Here is a 16623-nt window from a genome sequence, read left to right as displayed (position 1 = left end):
AACGAATACGTCAGACGTGTTAAGTGGAACACCGAAATAATACAAGAAAATTGTTTAGTTTACAGAACTCTTGGATTTATTTAATGAGGACAATATTTAAGTGAAAACACCCAAAATACGTACAAAATGCACAAATATCTGTTGATTACGCTTTTGATTGTAAGTGTTGGACTTCTTGTTGAAGCTAAAAAGTTCAAAGATGAAGAGAAACCAGCCTGGGCTAAGAAAGATATCCGGGACTACAACGATGCCGACTTGGAACGGCTGCTGGATCAATGGGAGGTTCGTATCACATACTTCTGGAAGATTCACTCGACAATCATAACCGATACCGTTTTCAGGAAGACGAAGAACCACTTGAACCGGATGAGTTGCCGGAGCATCTGCGGCCGGCCGAACCCATCGACATGTCCCAGCTGGACCCGAGCAATCCGGAAAACATTCTGAAGGCATCCAAGAAGGGCAAAACGCTGATGAGTTTCGTGACCGTAAATGGGAATCCCAGCAAGCAAGAAACGGAGGACATTACCAAGCTGTGGCAGACCAGCCTGTGGAACAACCACATCCAGGCGGAACGGTACCTGATCGATGACAATCGAGCCATCTTTATGTTCAAGGAGGGCTCGCAAGCGTGGGAGGCGAAGGACTATTTGGTCGAGCAGGAGCGCTGCCTGCAGGTGACGATTGAGAATAAGGACTACAAGGGCAAGCACAACAAGGATGAACTGTAGGGTGGGGATGGGAGCTGTGGGACGGTGATTCAAGAAGAAACAAAGTAGGATTTCTTGGGTATTAGATTTGAATTAAATTGTCCTAATATGGTGGAATGTATCTGACTGAATCGTAAGCATTAATAGTAAGGATTTGTTAATAAAATCTGAGTGAAATACACTATGCTGTTTGTTTTATGCCCAACAATGTTTATTGTTTTGAGATCAACCCAATTTGTCCGTGTTAATTTTTTTATAAGTTTAATTTTTCCCTCTTTAAGACCTCTTGGATACAGGGAAAACTTGGACTTGAAAATAAAAACAGTCTAAATAACTTTCGCTCTACCAAAAAAAAAACTTGTTTTTCTTTGTGTTATTATCTGAAGTTTTCAAAGATAATTTTAGAGATAATATACAATCTTCAATAATTTGCCTCATCTTTCCCTTTAATTACATTTTGACTAATTTGCGTTTACAATGAGATTTTTAGACAATCGCAACTTTTTTCAAATCAAATCTTTTTTGAGTCGTTGACCTTTAGGGTCACATGCTCAAGATAATACTGTTGTTGTCTTAGGTGAAAAGTGGAAAATCGATTTAAAAATAATAAAAAATAAAGCCTTTTAACTAAACTTTTCTTTTCAATAGCCTGTTCCATAGGATTTGTCGGATAGGATTGTTGAAAAATATGTTTTTCTCCAAAATTTCGAAAAAAAATAGCAACGGACTTTAAGAGAGGGCAAGACAGTGAGCAAGAGAGTAATTCTCATCGTCTCCGCTGAGCTTCCATTTTCCGTTTTCAGCTCTGAAACTAATCGAGGCTTTTCTCGTTTGCTCTGATGTTGATCGAGATTATCCAATTGAAATGTGTAGGCTACTTGATTTGTTTCATATGAATTGGGACCATCCATACCATCCAGGGAGGGGGGGGGGGGGCGGTTAGTAGCGTTGAGTAGCGATTAATCAATTGAATATTTCAAATTTCGCGGCATTTCACGGTATTTTCACGGATTACGCAGCTTCCGTGAAATCGCGAAAAATCACTAGCCCTACTTATATGCTGAGAAGAACCTTCACTTTAACGACCCCCAGGTCTTTTGTGGTCTCTGTTGCAAATTTCTGCTCATTTCTAGGTGTCCGAAGGTTATGTGTGATGAGTCACCCAAAACCTCTTTTACGCAAATGGATCGACGTTTTACTTCCCCATCCGATGGAAGGCGTGATCAGGAAAATCTCGTCTCGAAAAATGCCACCGCGGGTCCATCTGGGATTGAACCCAGGCCTCACTGGGGTGAGAGGCTACCACGCTAACCACTGACCCACCGGACTCCATTGTTATTTGGTATATTATATTTCCCTATCAAGATTTTTAAACGAAGATGGCGTTACGTATGGTGCACGCCCGAAATGTCAAAATCGCGCAGTGGTACCAACATTAGAAAAAAATTGCATAGTTTTTTATATGTTGGTACCATATCCGAAGGCCTCGGAAAAATTTCTTTTAGGATAATCGAATCACGAAAAAACGTTTTTTTTTGTTGTCTAATTTTTGATTGTCGAGCTGACCCCTAAATTACGCCTAAATGATTTAGAAATATTGAAAAATGATTTTTTTAACAGGTAATTATCAACTCAAATTTGACTAATAAGGATGCAGAACTCGATTTTTTGTTAAAAACAAGAAATTGATAAATTTGAAAAAAAAAACGTTTTTTTTTTGCTTGTGATTCGATTATCCGAAGTCCCATACAAAGCTTCGGATAATCGAACTTCGGATAATCAAGGCTTCGGATAATCGAGTCTGGACTGTATGTATTATAAATTTAAAAAAAGTATACTTTTCTCAATTCTACTTATCCCCTTAAAATATAATGATTTGCCAAATTTACACAAACACAAAAACAAATAATAATGATTCGGAGCGTTTGGTATGGTATGTCCACGCATCATTCCTGCAGTTGCGACGATTACTGTCAAATGCGAGTATTTACGGTTTCTGTCTCTGCGTAGGCAACGACGTATAACTTTGAATAAAACCATTGTTACCAAAAACTGAACTTACCAAAAAATGCTTATTTTTTTAACTTTTTAGCCAATTTAACAAAAACTGCTCACATTTATTGTAACTGTAAAAATAAATTCGTTTGTGTTTATGGATGGTCCCAAAGGACTAACCACAAGTTCTTCGGACTGGCTGCGCTTGTGTCCGACTAGATTAGATTAGGTTAGAACAGACGAATTAAATAATTAAATACATTAATAGTAGTTTATGCAACAAGTTGCAAAAAGAGAATTTTTTCAGCACGAGTCGTACATTTATCCAACGAGGTTCACCGAGTTGGATAAATACGAAAATGCTGAAAAATCAAGTTTTGCATAGAGTTCCATAATAGTAATTTAGGATTTTTTCAGCGCGAGGCGTACATTTATCCAACGAGGTTCACCGAGTTGGATAAATACGAAGAGTACTGAAAAAATCAAGTTTTGCAACGAGTTCCATACAACATTTTTTGGAATTCCGAAAAACACCTATTGAGTGAAATTTTATGTCAAATTTTCATGTATTTTGTAAATAAATCGTTTGAATCAAAAAAATGTTGAAAAGTGTTACTTTTCGAAACAAGTGCTGAAAAGTTCAACTTTTCAGCACCCATTTCAGTGCTGAAAAGTAGAACTTTTCAGCATTTATTTTGAAAAGTGTTGCTATTCGATTCTGTTATTTTTGGTACAGAAAAGTAGGCTATTTCGTCGTTCAAGAATGACAGGAAAAGTAAGTAGTTTCACGACGGAATTGAGCAATTCTCTACGAAATCGGTCTTTTTTCTTCAATTTTAATTTTTGTATTTTTTAATCCGGCTGAAACTTTTTTGGTGCCTTCGGTATGCCCAAAGAAGCCATTTTGCATCATTAGTTTGTCCATATAATTTTCCATACAAATTCGGCAGCTGTCCATACAAAAATGATGTATGAAAATTCAAAAATCTGTATCTTTTGAAGGAATTTTTTGATCGATTTGGTGTCTTCGGCAAAGTTGTAGGTATGGATACGGACTACACTGGAAAAAATAATACACGGTAAAAAAAAATTTGGTGATTTTTTTATTTAACTTTTTATCACTAAAACTTGATTTACAAAAAAACACTATTTTTAATTTTTTTTATTTTTTGATATGTTTTAGAAGACATAAAATGCCAACTTTTCAGAAATTTCCAGGTTGTGCAAAAAATCACTGACCGAGTTATGAATTTTTTAATCAATACTGATTTTTTCAAAAAATCGAAATTTTGGTCGTAAAAATTTTTCAACTTCATTTTTCGATGTAAAATCAAATTTGCAATCAAAAAGTACTTTACTGAAATTTTGATAAAGTGCACCGTTTTCAAGTTATAGCCATATTTAAGTGACTTTTTTGAAAATAGTCGCAGTTTTTCATTTTTTTAAATTAGTGCACATGTTTGCCCAGTTTTGAAAAAAATATTTTTGAAAAGCTGAGAAAATTCTCTATATTTTGCTTATTCGGACTATGTTGATACGACCTTTAGTTGCTGAGATATTGCAATGCAAAGGTTTAAAAACAGGAAAATTGATGTTTTCTAAGTTTCACCCAAACAACCCACCATTTTCTATCGTCAATATCTCAGCAACTAATGGTCCGATTTTCAATGTTAATATATGAAACAATTGTGAAATTTTCCGATCTTTTCGAAAAAAATATTTTTGGAATTTTCAAATCAAGACAAACATTTTAAAAGGGCGTAATATTGAATGTTTGGCCTTTGTGAAATGTTAGTCTTGATTTGAAAATTCCAAAAATATTTTTTTCGAAGAGATCGGAAAATTTCACAAATGTTTCATATATTAACATTGAAAATCGGACCATTAGTTGCTGAGATATTGACGATAGAAAATGGTGGGTTGTTTGGGTGAAACTTAGAAAACATCAATTTTCCTGTTTTTAAACCTTTGCATTGCAATATCTCAGCAACTAAAGGTCGTATCAACAAAGTCCAAATAAGCAAAATATAGAGAATTTTCTCAGCTTTTCAAAAATATTTTTTTCAAAACTGGGCAAACATGTGCACTAATTTAAAAAAATGAAAAACTGCGACTATTTTCAAAAAAGTCACTTAAATATGGCTATAACTTGAAAACGGTGCACTTTATCAAAATTTCAGTAAAGTACTTTTTGATTGCAAATTTGATTTTACATCGAAAAATGAAGTTGAAAAATTTTTACGACCAAAATTTCGATTTTTTGAAAAAATCAGTATTGATTAAAAAATTCATAACTCGGTCAGTGATTTTTTGCACAACCTGGAAATTTCTGAAAAGTTGGCATTTTATGCCTTCTAAAACATATCAAAAAATAAAAAAAATTAAAAATAGTGTTTTTTTGTAAATCAAGTTTTAGTGATAAAAAGTTAAATAAAAAAATCACCAAATTTTTTTTACCGTGTATTATTTTTTTCCAGTGTAGTCCGTATCCATACCTACAACTTTGCCGAAGACACCAAATCGATCAAAAAATTCCTTCAAAAGATACAGATTTTTGAATTTTCATACATCATTTTTGTATGGACAGCTGCCGAATTTGTATGGAAAATTATATGGACAAACTAATGATGCAAAATGGCTTCTTTGGGCATACCGAAGGCACCAAAAAAGTTTCAGTCGGATTAAAAAATACAAAAAAAATCGAATGACCGAAATCCTAGAGAACTGCTCAATTGCAAAAAACATTTTTTGCAATTCCAAAAAACACACACTGAGTGAAATTTTATTTCAAATTTTCATGTATTTTGTCAATAAATCGTTTAAACCAAAAATAATGTTGAAGAGTGTTACTTTTTGAAACAAGTGCTGAAAATTTCAACTTTTCAGCACCCATTTGAGTGCCGAAAAGTAGAACTTTTCAGCATTTATTTTGAAAAGTGTTGCTATTCGATTCTGTTATTTTTGGTACAGAAAAGTAGGCTATTTCGTCGTTCAAGAATGACAGGAAAAGTAAGTAGTTTCACGACGAAATTGCAAAAACGTAAAAATCTTGAAGAAACATCCTTTTACGCCAAGAACCATTTAAATTTAAAGCCCCGCTTTTGTACTATGCATTCCCTCACAAACACACACTCACCCTCACTGCCGCTACACACTCCACACAACGGTAAAGGTAAGAACAAGATTGTCCGTCAGACCTGGACGCAAACGCAAAATTTTGCGCCTGTCATCATAGCCTGCCAATCATCGACCATTGAATAAAGCAACCCCTGCAGATTGTTCGACTGACAGTTGATGGAAAAATCGAACTGGCACAGCGTTCTGCGTTCACCACTGCGTCGAACGGACAATCTTGTTCTTAGCTTAACTATAGTATTTTTCATTCACCGAACCGCGCTACACATGCAGGCCGCGTGGCCGCTCGGCTGTTTGTTTACACTTTGGCGGGCGCTGATTGGTCGAGCGGCTGTTATCAACAACAACATTGCGCTGGTGGTAGTGGGACCGCTGCTACGCAACGGAATGTGTTGTAAACTCGCGAGCTGGTTGTAAACTTGTGTCGCACCAAGACAAAAGGGAAAGGCAACCCATGACCACCACGTTTGACAGTTCTGCTGCTGAGAATCTGTCAGTCGAGTGGAAGAAACGGAAAGTGCTGGTTGGTGGGTTCTTTGCGCGAGTGATATTTTTTTTTTATTGTTTTGCGATTGTCACTTTTCTGCGGTGGAAAATCTGGTGGATTTTTGGAAAAGTTTGATTTGAGATAATTTGCGACGGAATTTGTGATGGTTTTTGGCAAGCGAATGGAAGTTCCGGCTGCGCCGGATATGTTGCACGTTGTGGCATGGTGGGGACAACCTTCGGGAGTGGATTTCTAGCGAATTTCTGTTTCCAACTGCGGAAAAGTGATGTCATTCTTGTCGTACTGCGTTGTTCCACAAATTATGACCGATCAATGGCCAGTAGTAATGGGCTTACGCGGAACGTGCTGCAAAATTGCCAGCAGTGAAAGTCGCACATGTGTTTTTAATTCTTTTATTTGTATTATTTTTATATCTCTTCCAGCATAAACAGATAGAAAGTTGTTTGGTAATTGTTTAGGTTAAACCAAACCCGCAATAAAACGCGATTGTTTTTGTTACACCGTAGAGCAGAAGAAGAAGAAAAAACAGTCGAACAGGAAGTGGGAGGAAGAACCATCACAGTGATGTAGATAAAGGTAATAACATTGACCGAGTGTGCTAAAAATAGGGCAAATAGTGAGGAAGAAAAAAAACAGCTGCACCACTTTGCAGCATTGAACCAGAGTAAGGTTCTTCTCTAGAGTGTGTTAGGCGGAGAAGGGAGGACCATTCGCCAGGATGGTGTTCGAAAGTATCGTGGCCGATGTCCTGAATCGGTTCGTCGGCGAGTACGTCGAGAATCTGGACAAGAAGCAGCTCAAGATTGGCATCTGGGGAGGTAAGCAAATATTGGCAAAGATTCGCACTTGCCAAGTACTTTGGTAAACATATTAACGCAGGCTGAGTAGCAAAAGTTTCCCAGCACAAACAGATTAGTAACATTATAAGCGAGGAAAATGTCTTTACAACAGATGTTGTCTTGTGGCTATAGTTGCAATGAAGTAAACAGTGTGTTACATCACCCACTTTACCGCTGTGTGGTATTCAATTCACGGTGATGCACGTCGCGACGTCGACGACGATGGCTTTAAGCTATGCAGTGCGTGCGAATCGTACGGAATACTAATGATGGGAATTTACTGTGGCTTGGTGACTGTGTTTGTGCGCCGACTTATCAGAGGTGATAGCAAATTGTTGCACTGGTGTTGAAAATCGATTTGTAATATGGTACCAAGTTGAAGGAGCCTTATTGAAAGATAGATATTTTCAAATATTAATTTATCTATGATAAAAGTTTCTATACCTGAAAAGGCTTATGAAATGACATAGCTGAAGTTTTTTTTTTCCAAATACTAAAATATAGAGGTGGGCAAAACCGCTCTTTTTTAGGAGCCGCTCATTTTCGTTCGCTCTTTAAAAAGAGCCACTCTTTTGAACGGCTCTTTCGCTCTTTTTCAAAATTTGAATGAATAGGGGTTTTTTTTTCAAAAATCGCGTGATTTTATAAGCCATTTCACATTGGACTTTTATAAATTTGGCCGTACCAAATATTTTTTGAAGTTTATGTCCCTCAGCTCTGGCCAAAGTCGCAAAAAAAATAATAGCAAGACATTTTAATGAAAAAAGAGAGATCACATGATTTCACAGAATCAACAGGGGAGGAAGGATGCGTGGACATACCGTACCAAACGCTCCGAATCAGTTAGGTGTGGTGTGTAAGTGTAAATTGGCAAATAATTATACTTTTAGGAGGGAAGTGGAATTGGGCAATTGAAGTTGGCGAAAATGGGAATTGGGAAAGGGATTATGGGGAAGGGATAGAAGGGTTATTTAATTTATAATATCATAATATAGGGGAATATAATAATTTAACAACTTATGATGGACAGCTCTCACCAAGAAACAGCAAATCTTTAACATAAAGCTCAAATCTTCAAAAGACGCCGCGAGGTGATATCCCGATCATCAGATTCCAGGTTCTTCTCAGGATCGTTTGATGAAATCCAAAATGCTTTTTAATTTGTTTTCAGTTGATAAGACTTCTATTTTTATTGAAATTTGAAAGTTTTTTTTTTGAAAAAAAGAACATTGTTTTGTCCCCTGATTTTTCGAACGGATTTTGAAGGGGAGGGGTGCTTTGAAAATTATTTGTAACGGCCATAGTTGATAAAAAAAATAAAAACGAGAAGATGCCCTTGAAAATTATAGATCTTGGTAGCCTCAATGTCATGATTTCTACTCAAAACTAATTATTCGAGTAATTGAATGGCATCCAAACTTAAACCTAGAATGCTGTAAAAATAGCTATTAATTTTAAAATTTCGTTATTTCTGCAAGAAAAGAACTTATGCTGATATTTTATTTATTCTGTGAACCCTTCTCTATTTTCTGATAAAATAGATAAAGTCAATAAACGCTAAAGTTTAATCGGACAAAATGATACATTTTATTTTCCAAAATCTCTCAAATATTCAGAAGATTTTTTGGTAATATTTGACAAATTATGCAATTTGGAATGCTCTAATTTGTATACCGATCAAACCATCCACATTAACGACCCCCGGGTCTTTTGTGGTCTCTATTGCAAGTTTCTGCTCGTACCTAGGAGTCCGAAGGCTTGAATGGGGAGAACACCCAAACCTCTTTTTACTCCAAGGAACCTTCCACCCCAGTGTTTGAACTGGCGGCCTTTGGATTGCGAGTCCAACCGCCGCCAGCGATTCCACCGGAGTAGGCTTGGTTTGGTGTGTTGTTTGTACTTATGGCATGGAGACAACTCCTACACCTGGAATGACTTAACGGCCTAACAACCAAGACCGGGACCGACATTTTACTTCCTCATCCGATGGGAGGTTGCAGCAGATTGGAATCGAACCCAGAATCATCCGCTTACAAAGCGGACAGCGTAACAATTCGGCCACGCACTGCCACTATACCGGTATTACTTTAATGAACAATCACTTGTACACTGAAATTTTTATTTCATTTTGTTTAGAAAATCATTTACTTTCGGAATTAATTTTTATAAGCATTCAAATTTTTGAAATAGCATTTTCAATTCTCAAAAACAAATTTAATACTACATTTTTTGGAAATTCAATAAATTATATTTATAACAATAATCATGCCATATTGAAACGGTTCTTACAAAAGACCGGAGTTTAAAAAACGAACCGCGGTTCTTTTTTGTGAGCCACGGTTCGTTCGCTATTTTCAGTGAACCGGCTCTTTGAGTGGTTCGCTCTTTTTTGCCCACCTCTACCAAAATATAAAAACCTGCGCATAGATCTAGTCTAAACACCAATAAAAACTATCAGCAAAAATTACAACAAAATACAAAAATGAAGTAAAATTTAATGATGACTTAAAAAAAAATATGTTGATAAGGCCGAAAGGTTTTCTCCAAAAATTGTATGGATTATCGGTCTTAAAATTGAATTCAAATTTGTGATAATTTCGTTCACAATGATAAAACTTATTTTTCTGAGTACACTGACCCTATGTTATGTTATATGTTCGCCTACAATTATTAATTATTAATTATTAATTATACAATTCTAAAGGTTATTAATTATACAATTCTAAAGGATTGTCTAATTACCAAGCCACTGTAATTCAAGGCAACCGCTACATAGGTCATTCCTGTGGCCCTGTTGGTTATCACAATCAAAATCAAATCAAAACGTTATTTAATCCACCTTTAGGTGGTTGGTGCCTTCCTCTCATTTATAGAGTGTTTCCAACCTCCCTAAAGTGTCCATAACTGGAGTTTTTCTAAAGGTCCAATAAACCAAATTTTCAGGTGTTTTGGTTGTTTTTTAATCCCCCTGATTCAAGGCGGTTTCAAAAACACCCAAAAGCAAAAACTAGAAATTTAGTTTATTGGACCTTTTAAAAAAAACACCAGATATGGTTTATGGATCGCATCGCAGCACCTAAGAGGTCCTAATAAAAATAAGCGATAAGTAAAAAAACAGACTACCTACAGACTTTTTGTGAAGATTGTACAGACACCGCCTTTGAGGAAAATGGCATCCCTCTACACGGCTTTTTCGTGGCAATCAGACCCGACCATTTGAGGTTATGTAAATTCAGACCATTTTTTAAACTGCTTGTAATTTTAGATAGGTAAGTCAGATCTTGGAATTTTTTTAAACCACAAGAAAGCTCATTTCAGAACCTTCCTAAAAATATATAATATGGCAAGTTTTTATGCAAAAACCACCCTTTTTTTGCAAATTATGAAATTTTTATGCAGCAGTTTTTTAAGCATAACTTTTGATGTGCTTTACTAAATCTTATAAATTTCAATGGGGACTTATGGGACCGCAAGACGAATCGAATGAGGCCAATACGGTCAAAATCGGCTCAGTCAGTGACGAGATATCCCAGTCAAATTAATTCGGTACACATGTCTACATACAGCCAAACACTCAGACATTTGCTCAGCTGGTGATTCTGAGTCGATATGTATAAATTACGGTAGGTCTAGGAGGTTTAATTAAAAAGTTCATTTTTCGAGTGATTTTATAGCCAGTAAGGTGAGCAAGGCAAAACACTGACCCTTTAAAAAAAAAAAACATTTTTTTCGCAGTCCCCCATGACAACTCGTTCCAAGGGGACCATAGAAAAAGTGTTGTCTTGCATAAAACTAAAAAAAATGATCAGATATAGTTTTTAATCTTATTTTTATCCTTGTACATTAAAAAATAACAAAGAGCTTTTTTTACCCTGTTACATATTGTATCGAGGTTTTTAAGCGAAGATGGCACCAACATTAGAAAAAAAAAATGTGGCGGTCATGCCATGGCACACTTTTTTCGCAATGTTGGTACCACTGCGTGATTTTGACATTTCGGGCGTTCACTATTCGAACGCCATTTTCGCTTAAAAACCTCGATTGCATACCACTAAAAATTGCATACAATATGTAATAGGGACATTTGGATGAAAAAAGTGTTTTAAAATGCATTTTACAGACGTACAGTACAGTTGCTTTCCAATAATTAGTTTTGAAAAAATCGAGTAATTGACGGATTTTTTTTCTTAAAAAAACTTTTCGTGGGACTGTACATTGGTATTTCATGAAAATTTAAAATGTTTTCAAAGGAGTTCAAACATGCTTAATATGATTATACTGCCATTCTACGCATAATTGTCCCATGTCAGTTTTGGACGATTTTGACTTTATGACATTTTTAAGTTTAGTCTGGTACTTTGTTCGGAAACTCATTGAAAACAACACCAAGTCTGTTTGTCCCATCGTTAAACTTCTAGGCATAATTGTCCCACCAAGTATTTTCTAACACGGGATCATTAGTTTTACTAAGCAATGTGTCTTGTTTACCTGTTGTATATCAAGAGAATCACAAATAAGGGCGATAAACTGCTAGGTGGGGCGATTAGGGAAATATTTGGCGAATAGGAGCCCACGGGACAATTATGCGTAGAAACACAGAAATCGGTCGGTTTGCCCCCTGATTATTCAGGCCATCTTTGAAGGGGGGGGGGGGTTGTTTGGTAGTGTGCGTGAGCCCCGTGTAAAAAGTGACAATTCGTCACTTTTTAGTTTGACTTTGACACCAACCATCGGGGTACAAACTAAAAAAGTGTTAAACGAAAAAGTGACCAACCATCGGGGGTTGAGTGTACCAGCTCATTGGAAGTCAACCATGCTCACGCTCAATAGTCTAACGACATGTTACATGACGGGAGTGATGCTTTAAAAATTTATGCTCGAATTAGAAATCAAAAGGTTAATACGAGTCTAGAATGGATTTGAAGTTTCTTTGGAAAAAGTGTTGTGGAGATCGTTTTCTGCTAGTAATTTTATTTGCTTTGTTCTTTTATATTGCATTGTTTTAAAAATGGAAATGTAAAAGGTCTTTCTTTTCATTATTGTTATTGAAAACACACATATGTTTATGTAGCTATAACTCAAAAGCACTTTATATTTATATACATTGTATACAATTAATCATTTTTCAGCTTATTGTTTGGTACCAAAAATACTTTTACCAAAAAATCATAATTTGTCAAACAATGTCATTCTGTTTGGTACCAAAAACAACTTTTATCAAAAATCATAACTTACCAAACAAATACGTTTTTCGCCAGTTTTACACCAATGCGTTACAGGTCGTATCGAAGTGCTCCGATTTGGATGAAAGTTTCAGCATTTGATTTGGTTCATTCTAAATGACAATCTAATAAATCGAAATTACAACGTCAACTTACGTGGAATTTACAGAGGATTCCGAAAATGACAAAATTTAGCTGGCTTGTTGATCTACAGGGCAAAAGTTTACGGTGTAAAAAGTTTGTTATAGAAAAATCGTAAAACTATGATAAAAAACTGCGACTGGCCAAAAAGGCATACAGTCCATGCAGTTGGGAGTTGAAGGCTGTTTTTGAAATTCTGAGAATGATCTCGCTTAAAAGTAAATTATAGATAACGGGTGACTATTTATCAAAACAGTATTGAAAGGTAGCTTGGGAGGCCAGTTACTGTTTTAAACTTCGAGTTTTGTGATACTGCAAATAGTTCTAACAGTCAAAATGATAATCCGCCTTTTAATCCTGTTAGACCAGGATTGTAATTTATGCTTTTATTATTATATTGTATTGTCAAAGTATGTGCAATAACCTACTAATATCACGAGCTTGTTTAACCCTCTACACCCTAACCCCGCCTTTAGACGGGCTTCGTTCTGAAAAATCGCCAAAAATCAATTTTCCAACCGATTTTTGATCTTTAAAAAGCATTGGAAAGAAGAACTTTTAAAATTTTAGAAAATTTCAGGGTTGGAAGTTTAACTTGTTTTATGTGACTTTGCCAATGTTTTTAAAAATGACATTTTTTTAGGGGTCAACTTTGGCTGTGTTTTTTACTAACATTTCCTATATTTTTAGTAAAAAGAAGTATGCAGTAATTTTTGTAGTGTCCCAGACTATGCCTATACGCATTTCTTTGTAGTTTAAATGATAATGGTGCCATTCTATAGCAGAAAATGTGAAAAACATGCAAAAAATTGAAAAAGTGACTGTAAAAACGCGAAAAAAAATAGATAGGCAAAATGTAATTATATTAGGTGGTAGAATAGGCCAAATACTACCAAAAACAAACATAAAATAAACAAGATAAATGTAAATTAAAATACTAAAAATAAAACAAGAAAAACATAAAACAAGAGAAGTAATGTTTTTCGTAGAACAAAAGTTGCTCAAAATGACCTCCTGAACACGGGAAAAATAAAAATTTTCGAAAAAAAAATTGGGCAGTAGAGGGTTAAATTCCTCACGGGAAGAAGAAGAACAGAGCAGTTAGGGAAAGTGGCAATCGAACGCCACTGGTCTGCTGACGCAAGCTGTTTTTGAGAATCTCTTGCTTTGAGATTATCCCCTGTTTCTTGGTCGCAGGTTTGTCCTTCGTTAATTTCGTCAATTATGTGCTGGATTTTTTTCAATATTAAATTGATTTTAAATTATTTATTGCATTAAATAAATTTAGTTTTTTCCAAGCTACATAATTTCCCATCAATTAAGACTCCAATGTAAGAGACAGTCTTTCAGTTATGGTCTCGAACGCCGGTCGTAAGGCCATACAAGTTTGACCTTGCTCTGGTTAAGATGTTAGCCGTTAATTAAAGCGAATGATGCTGCGTTGCTGGTTATTGATCGCTGTCTGCTGGAATTCCTCACCCGGCAGTGCTTTCTGGGGCCAACAATTTTGAGAAATTACTGCTGCTCTCATTTCATGGACCTGGCAGTGCTATTGTATTGATAAGGCTTCAATTGTCGCCCCGGCAGGGCTGTTATCGCCTTCTTTTTTACTTGCTGTTGTACACACAACTAATGCCACCAAGCAATGATTCGTTTCACGAAGTTGAGTGTGTTGCACTAAGTTAGTCACAGTCCACACCGGACGAGGTGCTTAATCAGCATGTTTAGCGACTTGTTGGCTGCTTTTTAGCACCACCGTGATGAGACACTCCTTTTGTTTTACAGCTCAACTATCTCTTATAAGGCTTCTTCCAGGGGGTTTGTTCAGTCATTTTTATTTTGTGGTTAGCCATTTTCATTTCTCCTTGAACGGAGAGAACTCGACACTTGAGAACGATTGACCGTAGCCTGGTAATCTCGCGCTATCAAATATTAATTTTACTGTGAAGAGCTGCTTCGACGTGTAAAATAAAATATATTCGGATGATTCATGCATTTGCGGCCCGATGATAAATATTGGCTTGCCGCTGTCTGCGTGTGTTGTTTGTAGAGCTTGTTTTTAATACTGAAAATATTGAGCGAATGTTGGTCGGCTTTAGCTGGTATCGTTTGTTGAGCTCATGATTAAAGATTATCGGAAATTGTTTGCACAGCGAATAGAAGCTCAATTTTGTTTGTCGAATCGATTATTTTTTGTCGTATTATTTTCACTGAATATTTGAACTTATTTTAAAAACTATTAAAGGGCATGTACTATATTATTTTAAATATTTTTTTACGATGAGCGTCAATCCACCAGATTTGATCCATAGCTGATCTCAAGTTTCAAGACGTCTTCAAGGTCAAGAAAGCTCCACTTTTCAGCCTATATTTCAAAACAGATCTGAAATAGTAGTTTATGCAACAAGTTGCAAAAATAGGATTTTTTCAGCACGAGTCGTACATTTATCCAACGAGGTTCACCGAGTTGGATAAATACGAAGAGTGCTGAAAAATCAAGTTTTGCAACGAGTTCCATACAACATTTTTTGCAATTCCAAAAAACACACACTGAGTAAAATTTTATGTCAAATTTTCATGTATTTTGTCAATAAATCGTTTGAATCAAAAAAATGTTGAAAAGTGTTAATTTTCAAAACAAGTGCTGAAAAGTTCAACTTTTCAGCACCCATTTGAGTGCTGAAAAGTAGAACTTTTCAGCATTTATTTTGAAAAGTGTTGCTATTCGATTCTGTTATTTTTGTAATTTCACGACGGAATTGCAAAAAATATTTTTATGAACAACACACTTATTTTAAATCAATTTTAATCATTTTTTTCGTGTACATAGTGTCGTTGTGCTCAGAAAAAAAAACTTAATCAAAATGAGGCAATTTAGAAAAGTTTACATTTCGACTGCAGATTAAAAACTTAATGAAACTCATATTTTGCTAATTCGTATGCAATCAGCATCATTTGATAATATATCCAAGATGCAGTTTGATTCTTAATCATACGAAATGTATGTATGTATGTATGTATGATCCCCATACCCGCAGGCAACTTGGTCCTGGAACACATGTGAGCGCTAGGTGAACAATTCGATCATCTTTTACTCCGTAATCTGTACACCCACGTGCATAAGTTTTTTTGCACGAATTTTAGTGCTACAAATACCGGCGCATAGATCAAAATGGTTTCCCTCTTCCCTCCCCAAGCGCCAGAAATTTGTAGCGGGTGTAGGGACACTTTGCATAGACGCCCTTGCTCCCATCACGTCACTGAGGGTATGGAGCGACGAGAAATTAATAAGCATGCCCCCCCAGTCGAACCTTCATTAGAGAAGCAGGCAATCCACAACTCACAGCGAACGACCGAGGGAACACCCTACCGCGTATATAATAAGGTTGGCGTAGTTGTCTTGATTGTTTTGTGAGTATGATAGAATAAGTGAGAGTTTTTTGTGTTAAAAAAAAGAACGGGCTCACCAAATAAGAAAACATCAAATCTTGATCCAATCCAGCCTTCAAACTTCAGGTTTCCAATGATGCCAAGTTCCAGCTTCTTGGAATTGAACCGCGACGTCCATTTTCTGTTACTGTTGCTGCTGGGGAATGCTGACCGTGATGAAAACCAGAAAGGAACACCAAATTTTGAAGCTGTCACAAGTTCTTCAGATCTTGAATGATGAATTTGAAGGTTTTCCCGTTGAAAGGTTCCGTGGTTCCTCTGCCAATTGTAAAACAGCTGCTCAGGTTCTTGGCATGGACACTGAACCGCCGTGAGCCGTTTCTCTCTACACTTTCACTTTTGAATTCGAACATTCAAATATTGTTATTAAATACTCCGCTAGAACCACTACCGGGGCACTTCCACAGCAACCAACACCAGTACCGGAATCTGCCGGAATCACAATTTTGGAACAAATATTCAAGGAAAAAAAACGACAGCGAAAATCTTTGACGTCCTTCTTCGAGCGTAGCTTACTTCGATCATTGATTCTTAATCATACGAAATATCGGCAAAATTAAAAAAGTTATTACTTTGTTCTAGAAAACTAGAAAAAAAAACATTTTTTTCGTGAAAACGTGAAA

At 36.1% G+C, this 16623-nt stretch overlaps 2 protein-coding genes across 10 annotated transcripts in view; both read left to right on the top strand.

Moving 5' to 3' along the window:
- Positions 1–894, top strand: LOC120423180 (LDLR chaperone boca). The gene is made up of 2 exons (XM_039586871.2): positions 1–282; positions 342–894. The coding sequence occupies exons 1-2, from the start codon at positions 127–129 to the stop codon at positions 729–731; spliced, it is 546 nt and encodes a 181-aa protein (XP_039442805.1). The 5' UTR covers positions 1–126; the 3' UTR covers positions 732–894.
- A 5398-nt stretch (positions 895–6292) lies between these two features.
- LOC120423182 (intermembrane lipid transfer protein Vps13) overlaps positions 6293–16623 on the top strand; it is a 48499-nt gene continuing 38168 nt past the window's right edge. For 7 of the 9 annotated variants that reach the window (XM_039586878.2, XM_039586881.2, XM_039586879.2 and 4 more), the window contains exons 1-2: positions 6321–6367; positions 6771–7166. In XM_039586878.2, coding sequence (XP_039442812.1) covers positions 7067–7166 — 100 coding nt within the window. In that variant the 5' untranslated portion in view covers positions 6321–6367; positions 6771–7066. Of the gene's footprint in view, positions 6368–6423; positions 6553–6770; positions 7167–16623 lie in introns of those variants that run through there. The other 2 variants (XM_039586876.2, XM_052711146.1) reach the window with 2 other exon arrangements.

This window comes from Culex pipiens, chromosome 3, assembly GCF_016801865.2.
Source record: "Culex pipiens pallens isolate TS chromosome 3, TS_CPP_V2, whole genome shotgun sequence".
Taxonomy (NCBI): domain Eukaryota; kingdom Metazoa; phylum Arthropoda; class Insecta; order Diptera; family Culicidae; genus Culex; species Culex pipiens.
Note: the sequence above shows the minus strand (reverse complement) of the source record. Positions and strands in the feature narration are given on the sequence as shown.